Raw genomic sequence first — 13,506 nt, forward strand, 5'->3', positions numbered from 1 at the left:
CCCTCGGTGGCGTTCGGAACTCGAGTCGCACATGTACATACAGTCTCTTATCGCAGAGCGTATCAACACTGTGAAGTCATTTCGTGGGCTATTTTCCACGCAAAAATCTAGGAATCAGGTCGGCTGGTACGCCGCGATTCGCACTGTATCCCATTTACTACCCCCCCTTTTGTAGGTTGGACCCTCTGCTAGGGGAAGATCGTCGTATAGATGAGATAGATCCCACCAAGATACCCGTCTACCCTACCTACCTACCTACCTATTATCTCGGCCGGCGGGGACGGCATGGTAGGATAGCCTCTTACAAGCATAGATCGTGTGGCAAAGCGTCCTAGGCATCATACCGTAGCAATCGTCTATCGCTCAGCCTTGGGCCCATCTTTCCCGCCTCTACCTAGATCAATCGGCGGTGACGACGGCGTCTCCGTATTCTACAACTGACTCTCGCTCTCAATCAGCGGCAGCACCGCCGGGCAAGTTTAAGTCTTCTGGTTCGGGTGGTGGAGCTGACCATCTTTGTTGGCCGAGCGCATTCTTCTCGAGACTTTCTTCAGCATTACTTCCCTCGACTTCGACGGCGCCGGAGTGTTCTGGCTCGCGGTCATCTATTGTTGAGGAGACGGTCTCGATGTTTTCGCCCGCCGTCGCAACTCCGCCACCTTCAGACACGTCCTGCTCATCTTTCTGTGGAACTTGTGCGGCCTCTTCCCCGGCTTCGTCGGGGTTATTATCGTCTTCCTTCAACTTGCCGCCTTTCCTCGTCGGGATCACCTTCATGAAGGCGGCGCCCCAATCGCCGGTCTCGAGCCATCGGAGGATGATCTCCATCACGTGGTTCGTCGCAAGGACGTGGCGGCTCTGCATAACCATAAACTCGCCGATGGGGAGCTTCGCCGTCCGCACCTTCTTCTGACGAGCTATCTTGTAGCACAGGCCCTTCTCGCGATTCTTGTCGATGAGGCCGCCGATGACGTAGCACGTGTTTGGCTCGAGGCGGTCCAGGGTGTACGGCGAGTCGGCGGTCAGGTAAACGATGGACTTGTCCACGTCGTCGGCCTCGGGTTCGGGTACGGGGGCTGCCCTCTGCTTCTTGGTATCGCTGCTCGGCTGGGGTAAGGAGATGCCATCGCCGTCCTCGCTCGGGGCCAGCAGGTCGATTACCGTGCCGCCCGTCGGACCCTCCATCAAGATCTTGGCCTCGGCAGCGGCGCTCAGAAAGTCGCCCTCGACAAAGTGCATGTGTTTCCATTGTTTGTGTTGGTTCTCAAGGATGGTCTCGTGCCTCTCCCGCATCTTCCCGCCGTAGGAGCTGACGAAGACGTGGACGGGGTATTCGGCGTTCCTATTATCGGAATAGCACCTCGTGACCTGGTTGCCTAACGAGGTCAATTCCTTCTCCATCATGTACTTCTCGAATTGGCAATCGATGATGACGGTTACGGGAACCTGCGCGACGAAGTTGGATTTTCGTCTGGATTGTATCGAGAATATCGGCTCTCGCCCTTCGGCGGTAGCGGCTGCAATCTCGGCCTCCCTATCCAGTCGCTTGCGTTCCTGCTTCAAGTGGCGTTTCTCCTTTCGTATGGTCTTCTTCTCCTTCCTTCTCTCGTCCCAGAGCTTCTGTCTTCTCAGCTTGCGTAGCTGGTTTTTGGACATCCCCGGTGGCTCGGTCGCGGTCCTTTGGTGCTTTGAGCCGTTTTGGTGACCATTCTCGGCTGCTTCGCGGCGACAGTAGCTATCGTCATCGACATCGTCCTCGGCTGGTCGCTTTAGTCCTCGATATACCTCGTCACCCGGCCGGGTCTTAGAACTGACAGCGGCACCTGGTTCCGGCGAGGCGCCATCCGGCGCTCCAGCCGCGTCGGCCATGTTGACTGGCAGCGCCGGTCTGCGCGAACTGGCAAAGTGAAGAGTCGAGGCCGAGAGATAGGGTTCGACGAAGCATGGGCTTGTGGGAGGGAGGAGGGCCGTTCCGGAGAGTTGGGGTGGAAAGGGAGCGGGGAGGGATATGGAACCTAAAGAATTTGAAGCTGCCGCAGATTGCAATTGACGGAGAAACGAGACACCCGGCCTGACTTGGGGAATAAAGCTAGCTCTAGATATTACCGAGCGTGTCGGGGACTGAGTTCAGTAGAAAATGACCCCGCGACAGCAAGAAAAAACGGGATGCTGTGAAATCGGCCGAGCTCAAACTGAGGTGGGTCAGCGTAAGCGGTCCTAGCGGTCTCGGCGAAAGCGGTCAAGAATTGGCGCGTTGCGTCGCGTCTCGCCCGCCCCAAATTGCCGTGCCGGAGACGCGACGAGTGTGTTGAACCTATAGACGTGTACATGTAAGGTATGCGTATACATGTACATCGAAGGGAGTTTGGGTACTCATCTCGCTAGTATCTGCCATAAAGTACATGCCTCTGACCTGCCCAGAGGTACCTCGTCCAGAATAAAACCACTTTACGTCTACCACCCTCGCACCCCGACAACGATCTACCTACACCATTCATCCCGCTAGCACCAGTAGACGGATGCACCGCCGACGATAGGAAATAATAGCAGCGCCGTTCCTCAAAGAATGTGATATTCCTGCCCCTCTGTCGCCCCTTAAACGATAAACATAATAGTCAAGTGCTGCTGCGTCTGCCGAGAGCCATCCTAACCCCGTCAAACCGAGCCAAGATGTCGTCCCGGCCAGAGTTGAAGGTACGGATAGGCGTCGACGCTGGAGGATCCAATCCTACCCACAGCCCTCGGAGTCCCCTAAGCTAATCGGCTACGCCACATATAGGTCGACGACGAGCATGGCTTCATTCGTTTCTTCAAATCCCTTCCCGCCGTCGGCGACGAGACCATCCGCATATTCGATCGTGGCGACTGGTACACCGCTCACGGCCAGAATGCCAACTTCATCGCCAAAACCGTCTACAAAACCACTTCTGTGGTGCGCCAGCTTGGCCGGAACGACGCCAGCGGCCTGGCCTCCGTCACCATGACCGTCACCGTCTTTCGTCAATTCCTGCGAGAAGCCCTCTTTAAGCTCGGGAAGCGCATCGAGGTATACGAGAACTCCGGCAGCCGTATGAACTGGAAGGTCGTCAAGCAGGCCTCCCCTGGGAACCTGCAAGATGTCGAGGACGAGCTGGGCGGTCAGGTCGATGCCGCCCCCATGATATTGGCCGTCAAAATCTCCGCCAAGGCTTCCGAGGCCAGGAACGTGGGCGTGTGCTTCGCGGATGCTAGCGTTCGGGAGCTCGGCGTCAGCGAGTTCCTCGACAACGACTTGTACTCCAATTTCGAGGCTCTTCTTATCCAGCTCGGCATCAAGGAATGCCTCATACAGATCGACAAGGCCGAGAAGGACAAGGACCCCGAGCTCGCCAAGCTGAGACAGATTATCGACAACTGCGGCGTCGCCATAGCCGAGAGACCAGCCGGCGACTTCGGAACCAAAGACATCGAGCAGGATCTCGCTCGGCTGCTCAAGGACGAGCGCTCCGCAACGCTGCTCCCGCAGACAGACCTGAAGCTGGCGATGGGCTCTGCGGCAGCGTTAATCAAGTACTTAACCGTCCTCCAGGATCCCTCCAACTTTGGACAGTACCAACTCTATCAACACGACCTGTCCCAGTTCATGAAGTTAGACGCCGCCGCACTCAAAGCCCTCAATTTAATGCCCGGGGCGAGAGACGGGTCCAAAACCATGAGTCTATTCGGACTGTTGAACCATTGCAAGACGCCAGTCGGGAGTCGGCTACTTTCTCAATGGCTGAAGCAACCACTCATGAACAAGGAGGAAATCGAGAAACGCCAGCAGCTGGTCGAAGCTTTCGTCAATGATACCGAACTGCGCCAGACGATGCAGGAGGTGCACTTGAAGGCGGTCCCGGATCTTTATCGTTTAGCGAAGCGATTCCAGCGAAATAAAGCGAACCTGGAGGATGTCGTCAGGGCATATCAGGTCGTCATTCGCCTGCCGGGATTCCTGGGAACCCTGGAAGCTGTCATGGACGAGAAGTATAAGGACCCCCTGGATGAGGCCTACACCAACAAGTTGAGGAGTCTCTCCGATAGTCTCGGGAAGCTCGCGGACATGGTCGAGACGACGGTAGACCTCGACGCCCTCGACAACCACGAGTACATCATCAAGCCCGAATTCGACGACAGCTTGCGCATCGTACGGAGAAAACTGGACAAGCTCAGATCTAATATGGCCAAGGAGTTGCAAAAGGCCGCGGACGATCTAAATCAAGAAGAAAACAAAAAGATCTTCCTCGAGAACCACAAGGTCCACGGCTGGTGCATGCGCTTGACGAGAACCGAGGCCTCTTGCATCCGAAATAATTCGGCATATCAGGAGTGCTCAACCCAAAAGAATGGCGTGTACTTTACCACGAAGTTGCTGCAATCCTACCGCCGGGAATTCGATCAGCTGTCTCAAACTTATAACAGAACCCAGAGCAGCCTGGTCGGCGAGGTGGTAAGCGTCGCCGCCTCATACTGCCCCGTGCTCGAACAGCTCGCTGGCGTCCTGGCGCACCTCGACGTCATCGTATCGTTCGCCCACTGCTCGGTCCACGCGCCCACCTCCTACGTCCGCCCTACCATCCACCCCCGAGGCGAGGGCTCAACCGTGCTAAAGGAGGCCCGCCACCCATGTCTGGAGATGCAGGACGACATCCAGTTCATCACAAACGACGTCGAGCTGCGGCGTGACGATTCATATTTCTTGATCATCACCGGGCCGAACATGGGCGGCAAGTCGACGTACATCCGGCAGATTGGTGTGATTGCGCTGATGGCGCAGGTGGGCTGCTTTGTGCCATGCACGGAGGCAGAGCTGACCATCTTCGATGCGATCCTGGCGCGCGTCGGCGCGAGCGACTCCCAGCTCAAGGGCGTGTCGACCTTCATGGCGGAGATGCTCGAGACGGCCAACATCCTCAAGTCGGCGACAGCCGAGTCGCTCATCATCATCGACGAGCTCGGCCGCGGCACGTCGACATACGACGGCTTCGGCCTCGCCTGGGCCATCTCCGAGCACATCGTGACCGAGATCGGGTGCGCCGCCATGTTCGCCACCCATTTCCACGAGCTGACCGCTCTCGCCGACCAGCACAAGCAGGTGCGCAACCTGCACGTCACGGCGCACATCTCCGGCACCGGCAACGGCGGCAGCAGTGCTGCCGTCGCCGACAAGCGCGAGGTGACGCTGCTGTACAAGGTCGAGCCGGGCATCTGCGACCAATCGTTCGGGATCCACGTAGCGGAGCTGGTGCGATTCCCGGACAAGGTGGTGCGCATGGCGCGGCGCAAGGCGGGCGAGCTCGAGGACTTCACGGCGAAGCACGAGGGCGGCGCCGGCAGCGATAAAGCCCCAGTTCTGCAGGGATACAGCAAAGAGGAGGTCGAGGAGGGCAGCGCCCGGCTCAAGGAAGTACTGGCGCGCTGGAAGGACGAGGTCGCAGGCGACATGACGAAGGAACAGAAGGTGGCACGCCTCCGGGAGCTGGTCAAGGCCGACGAGAAGCTCCTCGCAAACCCATTCTTCGCCGCCGTGAAGGCCCTGTGAGGTTAAAGATATAGAGACATATGCGGCCACTGAGAGCAGGGCGAGGCTGTCGAGGGGGGAGGATAAGTTGTCAAGGTACAGGTTTATTAGGTACTCGACAGGAGGGAGGAGGACGCGGATGGACTACCCGACTTCATACTCTTATACGACGTACAATGTCTCGGGGTAAGGAAGGTAACGCATGCTGGGCTAGGCCAGCTTGATTTAGCTCAGTTTGGCGTCCGGGATAAAAGAGGCCATTAGCTAGGAAGGGAGAAAGCAGATCATATTGGCGCAAGCTGGCTAGATAGCTAGTGTTGCGGCCGTAGGTACAGAGCCCTAACCATAGCTACGGGGCGGGAAGATACGATAGATACGGTAGATAAATATATACTTAATGGCTGACTATGTAGATGGTCCAGCTTATAATTGTTTCGTCTGCGTGTCTGCGGCAATGTTCATAGATAGCCAGGGCGTGGTAGCCGGAACCAGAGTGGTGTTGGGTTCCTATCTCATCCTTATATAATCCGGTTCTCAATATCCCTATTTAGTCCTGTTGTTAAATATAATATTCCCCCAGCTCCCTTCTAATAGCCGTGAGGCCAAGCCTATTCTCCAAGTAGAGCGAGATAGCATTTGGGGATTAGGTAGGTTCTTATAGAGGCCACCCACAGCTTCCAGTAAGCTAGAGGTATACCATATAGCACAACAGCCGTGCAGCATAACCCGCACAAGGCAAATGTTGGAAATCCACTTACACGGCGTCCACGCGCTTCCCACCTATACTCGTAATCTCGATAGCAATACAAGCAATGAATACAAGAGCTGATATATGTATATATAAACGCCTACTCCTTGACCAAGCATAAAGTCAGCACTCCCCATTCCCCCCCCACCTCCCGAGACTGTCAGGATTATATCTACACCATGTATATATACTACTCGGCCGCTTCACGGCATGATATCCTTGATAGCCTGGCTGTATGGGCTGGAGCCATCGTAGACGCTGCGGATCCATAAGTCGAAGTGGTCGGGGTGACGCTTGGGGATATCGGCGATGGGGGTGGTGAGGTACGAGGGGCGCTGAAAGACGTTGGCGAGGAAGTGTGCGGCGGAGGAGCGGAGGCCGGGGTCGTAGATGGCCATCTCGCGCGTGTTGCGGAAGCGGACGTCGTATATGGCGGCCTGGATGACGGCGCGGTGGATGGCGCGGGCCTCACCGTCGTCGACCCAGGAGCGGAAGTCGGGCTCGATGAGCCACATGAGCGTAACGAAGAAGGACCACATGTCGACCTTGGGCGACTGGCGACCGCGCTCCCATATCTCAGGGGCGGCGTAGCCGACGGTGCCGGAGATGCTGCGGGCGCGCGCCTCGTCGTTGGCGAGCCCGAAGTCGGCGAGCTTGAAGACGTAGTCGCCGCGCTCGTCGAACTCCCAGAGGATGTTGTCGGGCTTGACGTCACGGTGGACGAGCCGGTTGAAGGCGAGGCAGTCGAGCGCGCTGAGGATCTGCAGCGTCACCGGGTTGGCGATGCGGCCGACCAACTCCTGGGGGTTCTGGTGCCGGTCCACCAAGTTGTACAGGCTGCCGCGCTTCATCGCCATGAAGATCTCGACGTTGGAAGTGGACCACCCCTGAGAGCCGAGATACCTCACCACGTAGGGCTGCACGACGGAGCTTGCTGTCAGTCGGGGCCTGTTTCCGTACCATTGGGGGGGGTGAAAAAGCACGGAGATGAGGAGAGAGGGAGCTCCACTCAGGAGAGATCCTCCCCAGGACATAGACGTACGTGTGAAATCCGTCGCATGGTTGCCACCTCGCGCTCCCGCGCCATCTTGACGGATTTAACCCAGTTGGCATACTTCTGAGGGTCTCGGGGGCGGGCCAGCACTTTTACGGCCAGAAAATCACCCGAGTAGAGATCGACAGTCTTCATGACCCTACCAAAGCCACCACGTCCCAATTCCTGTAAGGGGTGGTGTAGGATTCTAACGCCCTCCGGGGCAGGTGTTTGGCCGGGATATGTGCGAAGACATTTACGTCGTGTTGCCAAATCTAACGCCGCCATTCGCCTCTGCACATGGTCTAGAATCTGGTCTGGAGACTTGTGCACGTCGACGAAGAACTTGGCCTGGGGGCCATCTGCGTCGCCCAAGAGGATATACGAGTTAATCCCGTCGACGATGGCAACCCGCGGCCATCCTTCTTTGGTACGTATAAACGAAGCAAAGGTCTCCCCGTGGCGAGGACAGATTTGAGTGAGTCCGTTGGACCTGTCCTCGACCAGCAGAACACCGGTCTTGTAGTTGACGACGAAGGCGCAATGGACAGGAGCAAGGACTCCAGTCGAGTCATAGACATCAACTTGCCTACCCAAGCTACCGACCGTCGCGAACGTGAGGAGTGGATTCCTATCCTGGCTGGTCCACCGGTATCCGAACTCGAGCCGGGGTCCTCCGCGGGAGTCATAGGAGAGATTTGTGAAGCTGACACCCGTTACGATAGATATCGCAACATTGTTGACGGGACACAGCGAGAACACCGTATCGGGGAACGATGGCGCGGACATGATGACTGGGTTCTCTCCTGAGAATAGGGGGCGCTATCTTCTCGGGAGGGGGAACGAATTGGTTGGTCGACAGGGAGGCAGGAAGACTCGAATCATAGTTGCTCCAGTCATCGAGAGAGCCAATGTTTTACTAATTACTACAAATAAATGTTTGTCCTGGAGAGCATGCCTGTAGACTGGGTTCTGGGACGAGGAACAAAGGGGCATCCGGAAACGAGTTCCCAGGTTTTAATGTCAAGTAACAAAGGCAGCAGGGCAGTTATTCCTAGGATAAGGAGATGGAAGCAGACGGAATGATGCGTAGCACGAAAACGGATAAGAGGAAGAAAGGTATTATATGGGGGAGAGCGAGTCAACTTTGAGGGTCGGTAGTCTGATCCGAGATCCCAGAGAAAACACCACCACTTTCTCATTTAGTCCACGATCAGGACGACAGGTCTACCCTATCCAGCACCAGCGTCTCATCTGTGTCCAGCCTGTATCAGCCATCACATACCGCCAACCGCAGATATGACAGACTCGACGAACTTCTTTGACGACCTCACGAAAGAGGAACGCGATTTGGCATTTCGGATCTTCACCAAGCCCAAGAGCCAATTCCGAGAACTGATCGTCGAGGAGATGAGCCGCATCTGGGACGCCGACCCCCGATCCGAAGGCCGGTCAGACAAGCGCTGGCACGTCCAACGCGGAATCAGCGGAGGCTGGCTCTTCGACCAGGCCTTCGAAGAGATCAGGTCCCAGTGGGTTGAGCAAGGAATATGGAAGAACTCCTGGGACCGCGACGAGCAAGGTCCGACATCTGACGACAGCTGGAAGCACGAAGACCCGCTACCGTAAGGACCTGATGGCCCGTAAATCGGTATTTTCTTTATTGGTTAGTAAATCAGCGGAAGAGACGCAGGGTCTAACGTGCCACGTAAAATAGGGATCTCCCGCCCAACAACGGGGTTGGAACTAGGTTTCAACCAGGATGGCGAGCCGAGCTGGTTCGCGAACGCGAGGCGTCGCGCCCGATCAACCAGTTCTTCTATCAGGTGAAGAAAGAACAAGAGCGGCTCGTGGCCCCTCATGATGGGAGCCTTGAGTCCAGCCCTCCCGATATCAGCTCGCTAGCGTATGATATAGTACGCGGGACCTGGACGGCGAAGCATATCTGGGACGAGGACTGGGGGGTGCTCCCCGGTCTGATCTGGAGGCACGAGAAGCCGTTTGATCTAGCCGCGTTCGGCGCAAAAGTGCCGGAGGAAACTCCCCCGATCATTGGTTCGGGGCTGACGACGGCTCCTCCGCATCGACTGTCGGAGTCGGAGCCGGAGTTGGAAGACGGCGACAACGACGACGACGGCGACGATGACAAGGTTCCCTTCGCACTCATACCCGGGCATAAGCCTTACAGGTATATCCTGAAAACACCGGACGACGTCGACCCTCCGCCGCAGTACGAGAAGAAAGATGCCGAAGAGTTTGTGCTAAGCAAACCACCCCCCAAGAGGGCCAGAAGGGCGAGGAAAGACAAGACGATTCAAGCAACCGCATGAACACCCAGCCCTCAACCCCAGGGCGATACAATTCTCCGCTAAGCGGCGGCAACCCAGGCCCTGGGAGCTGGGCACGGAGATCACTGCATACAAAGATAGACGTGTGGCCCCGTCGCTAATTTTACAACATTTCGCCGTGTTCATTTCAAATTACGCCTCGACTTCCGCACCAACCACGAGACCAATCCAGCTGAGACCATGTTGACCGGGCAGGGATATCACAGTCGCCTCATCCCATGCCCATACCTATACCTTGGCACGAATATGTAATATACATAGGCTGTGTGTAGGTACATGTGTATACATTCAGAGAACGAACGGGCAAGACCATACCGGGCCAGGGATGTCTGGGATGTCTAGGTAACATTGAAATGAGGCAAACTCGGGGCGTCAGCAACGTTAGAGAAGCAGTCGGCCGTGCCTGGCCTGGACCGGCAGGCGAGGGAGGGAGAATTGATTTGATGAATAGGGAGGGCGATGGCTGTCCACCCAATAGTTGTTATCCTCGTAGCCATGGTAACCAATACTGATATTCTCTCCCGGCGTGTAGGCGCCTTAAGGGTCTCTGCGTCGGCCTCCACATGTTGTTCAGCGTCTGCCGCGGAGACGACGACCTCAGCTGGCCTGTCACCCGTGATTCCAGGCCCTGGGAGTGAGACGGCGTCCCCGAAACACCACTTGACGTGTGTACGTAGGGCATGGCGGCTTGTGAGACAAGACCGAAAAGCTGGAACGAGAACGGCGTAGCGTATGTACATACGTGAGAGCATCTACATATACCTAGGTATATGCCGGAACCCCGACTCGCCTACGTACATTCCTGCACATGCAAGAGCGCGCGGGCCAGCCCGAACCCAGATGGACGGGGATGCTCTGGACCTTGTGTGGCTGATCCCTTCGTACCACTGTAATGGAAGCCGACGGAACATGTGCCCTACGGGCTTGCTGGGCGTGTAGTCCAGGTAGATATCTCCGAGCCCTTTTATTGTAGGTAGACTGTAACTGACCCCTCCCTCCTCCTCCCCCTCCCCTTCTCCTAAAGCCCCTCGTCTCTTCTTGTCCCGTAGCGACGTATCATAAGCCGAGGGACATCCCCCAGCTCTCCTAGTAGCCTCGGTCAGGACGATAGTCGACGATATATGGACACATAGCTCACGTAGACGAATCCCACTGTCTCAAGTAACGAAACACAATAGCTATCAGCGCGGAGAAATGGCCCCCCCCCCTTCTCCCCCCCTTTGGAGAAAGGGGAGATCAGCAGCGTCAAGTGTCATGTCACCTGTCATGTCACCCTCATGCCTTGACAGACCTACCTCACCTCATCTCATCCCATCTCGCCTTCTCTGCCTTGCATGCCGATGGAAACACCTCGCCTCGGCTACGAGGACGAGAGCACGCTGGCGGGCCTGCTGCTAGTAATAGCAGGCCCGAGATCTATCCATCCGGGGTACGCTACGCAGCAGCGCCAGGGCGGAGGAAGGGCAGAAGAGCCGTTCCCAGCGCCGTGGGATGAGCCCTCCTTCGTACCATGTATGTGTGTACTCGCCCATGCCACTTGTGTTACTAATGGTGCCTGCCCGCCCCCCCGTTTGCCCCACGGTTCGACGCAGCTACCGACCCGAGGAGCGTACTCGGCCTGTGCTCTATCTGTCAGATCCGTCGCGCTCGGACGGGCAGCAGCAGAGGGCAGAGGAGGCGGAGGAGGTGTGTCGAGATAGCCGAGGCACCTCTCCTGAGACAGCGACGACGGAGATGACGATGCTTGGACGCAGGTCACTCGCCATGGTCACTTTGCACGTTGGCACGTAAGCAAACCCGACTTTCGGCCGACGCGTAGCACACACCCTCCCACGCACCTATAGGCCTACGCACCTATAGGCCTACATACGTATTCCCACAGCACAAGAGCCGCATCCGTAGCCGCATCAGAGGGGCCAGGATATGTCTCTCCATCGACCTGCGCTGCTTGCCTGCCCGTCCGCACATACACAACGCTGTCGTCCAGAGCTTGGACGCCTGGACGCCCCCGGTCCCGTTTAGGCAACCCAGGTCTCTCCCCCTTCCCTCCTGTCTCACTTTCTCCCTTCCCCATCCCATTTTGGAGCTCATTCGCGTCCCCCCTTCCTCCCCCCCCCTTGCTTGGCTCGGACCCGAACGCTCTGTCTCTGCCTCTGTCTCTGTCTCGCTCTTCTCTGCTGCCCGGTCGAGGATGCAAAAGTCCAGACAGGCAGTCGGCCAAAGCATGGGTGGTGAGTAAGCAAGTGCTTTGCCGTGCAGAACAGCTCTTCCGAGGCTACGCGCGCATGTGGGCATATCCGTATGCCCCCCTCCCCCCCCTCCCCCCCCACACACGCCACCGCATAACGGGTGTGTGGATGGGTGGGAGGGGGGATGGATGAATGTCTCCGAGTCGGGGAGAGACACAGGAGCGCAGAGCGCCAACTTCGGTTCCGTCCGGGGCGCCCTCTGCCCCCTTCCTCTCTCCCCTTCTTTTTTCTTCTTCTTCTTCCGCCGTTCTATTTCGGTCCGGGGACTTCTCCTCCCCTGGGAAAGGGGAGGCGGAAACGGGAAATATCAGGCCGGGGAAGAGAAAAGCGTCTGCCACTAATAGAGGGAAAAAGAAAAAAAATTAGAAGGGGAAAAGAAAAGAAAAGAAAAGAGCGCGGGAGAAGGAAGAAAGGAAGGCAGGAAGGCAGGAAGGGAAAAATGGCGAAAGTTCCCCTTTCCGGCGCACGCGCATCGACGCCCGTCTGCCCGCCGAGCCTACCCGTGCACGCGCCCTACGTGCTTGAACCTCGGGGCAGGTAAGTAAATCTGCCACGATGCTACACCACGCACACATGCTACGCTGCGACGGCGGCGGCGGCGGTGGCGGTGGCGGTAGCGGCAGCGTTGCTCCCCTCCCCTCCCCCCTTTTCCCCTACCCCTCGGGTGCGGGCTGCCGTCGAGAATCACCTACCTACCTACTTGCCTACCTACTTAACTTACCCAGGTGCCTTACTACTCTATCTGCCCGCATCCACTCATGCATGTGTGTGTGCGTGTGTGTGTGTGTGTGTGTGTGTGTGTGTGTGTGTGAATATGTAGGCATGTGTGCGCGTACACACATACATGAAGCCATATTATGTATGCGAGCCTGTATGAATAGATGGCACACACACACACGTCCCCTCCCCCCCTTTGCGCCTCCGTCTGCCTGTGTACGTGCCTCGGTATGTGGGTGGGTAGGTATGTTATGCACGTACATACAGAGACCAGGTCGGCAAGACACGCCAAGGGGAAAGGAGGAGGAGGGGAGAAGGGGGAGGGGGAGGGTTGCCATACTGCCGCAGGCTAATATATATTATATATCAATGCCTATTTTAAGACCCTGGCGGCGGCGGCGACGTCGCAGTCGCTGTACGCACGCGCGCTCGCTCGCTCGCTCGCTTCGTCCACCTCGTCTGCGTGGGCAGGCAGGCGGAGGTAGGTAGGCAGGTATCATTCACCTCTCGCCTCTGCTCTCGCCTCTGCTCTTCTCCTCACCCCATTTCTCACGCACGCACGTAGGTACGTTTATGGCAATCGGCTGGGTTAGGTAGCTACCAGGTAGCCAGCCTGCCTGTCTTGCCCTCCGTAGGTACGCAGACGGAGAGGATTCCGTCGGCTTACCTCGCCAACTCGGGGAGAGGCGCCTACCTCGGCCAGAGAGGTAGGCAGGTAGGTTAGGGGTTAGGTACGTAGGGAGATGAGGAGGCAGCGTGCAGCGCCCGCCCGCCCACCTTGGCTTGGCTCGCCGGACCAAGCCTGGGCGGGCTGCGCGGGTCTCAAGCCCGTCGTCAGACGAGGAGGAGACGAGGAGGAGGAGGAGGAGGAA

General features: G+C 57.3%; 4 protein-coding genes across 4 annotated transcripts; 2 read left to right on the forward strand and 2 right to left on the reverse strand.

Annotated features, from left to right (window-relative positions):
- Window positions 1-312: 312 nt before the first annotated feature.
- On the reverse strand, window positions 313-1,985 carry GGS23DRAFT_518648 (tRNA-methyltransferase-domain-containing protein). The gene has a single exon (XM_051514625.1). It carries the CDS (start codon window positions 1,867-1,869, stop codon window positions 451-453), a length of 1,419 nt encoding a protein of 472 aa, XP_051372601.1. The 5' UTR covers window positions 1,870-1,985; the 3' UTR covers window positions 313-450.
- A 515-nt stretch (window positions 1,986-2,500) lies between these two features.
- On the forward strand, window positions 2,501-5,747 carry GGS23DRAFT_518784 (DNA mismatch repair protein msh-2). Its single transcript, XM_051514627.1, has 2 exons — window positions 2,501-2,694; window positions 2,780-5,747. The coding sequence occupies exons 1-2, from the start codon at window positions 2,671-2,673 to the stop codon at window positions 5,558-5,560; spliced, it is 2,805 nt and encodes a 934-aa protein (XP_051372602.1). The 5' UTR covers window positions 2,501-2,670; the 3' UTR covers window positions 5,561-5,747.
- A 502-nt stretch (window positions 5,748-6,249) lies between these two features.
- Window positions 6,250-8,196, reverse strand: GGS23DRAFT_620742 (kinase-like domain-containing protein). Its single transcript, XM_051521126.1, has 2 exons — window positions 7,330-8,196; window positions 6,250-7,204 (listed from the first exon to the last, which is right to left on the reverse strand). Exons 1-2 carry the CDS (start codon window positions 8,107-8,109, stop codon window positions 6,491-6,493), a joined length of 1,494 nt encoding a protein of 497 aa, XP_051372603.1. The 5' UTR covers window positions 8,110-8,196; the 3' UTR covers window positions 6,250-6,490.
- Window positions 8,197-8,450: 254 nt separating this feature from the next.
- Window positions 8,451-9,828, forward strand: GGS23DRAFT_518902 (uncharacterized protein). Its single transcript, XM_051514628.1, has 2 exons — window positions 8,451-8,945; window positions 9,038-9,828. The coding sequence occupies exons 1-2, from the start codon at window positions 8,620-8,622 to the stop codon at window positions 9,648-9,650; spliced, it is 939 nt and encodes a 312-aa protein (XP_051372604.1). The 5' UTR covers window positions 8,451-8,619; the 3' UTR covers window positions 9,651-9,828.
- Window positions 9,829-13,506: the final 3,678 nt, after the last annotated feature.

This window comes from Durotheca rogersii (assembly GCF_024521655.1).
Source record: "Durotheca rogersii strain YMJ 92031201 chromosome Unknown GGS23scaffold_8, whole genome shotgun sequence".
Taxonomy (NCBI): Eukaryota; Fungi; Ascomycota; class Sordariomycetes; order Xylariales; family Xylariaceae; genus Durotheca; species Durotheca rogersii.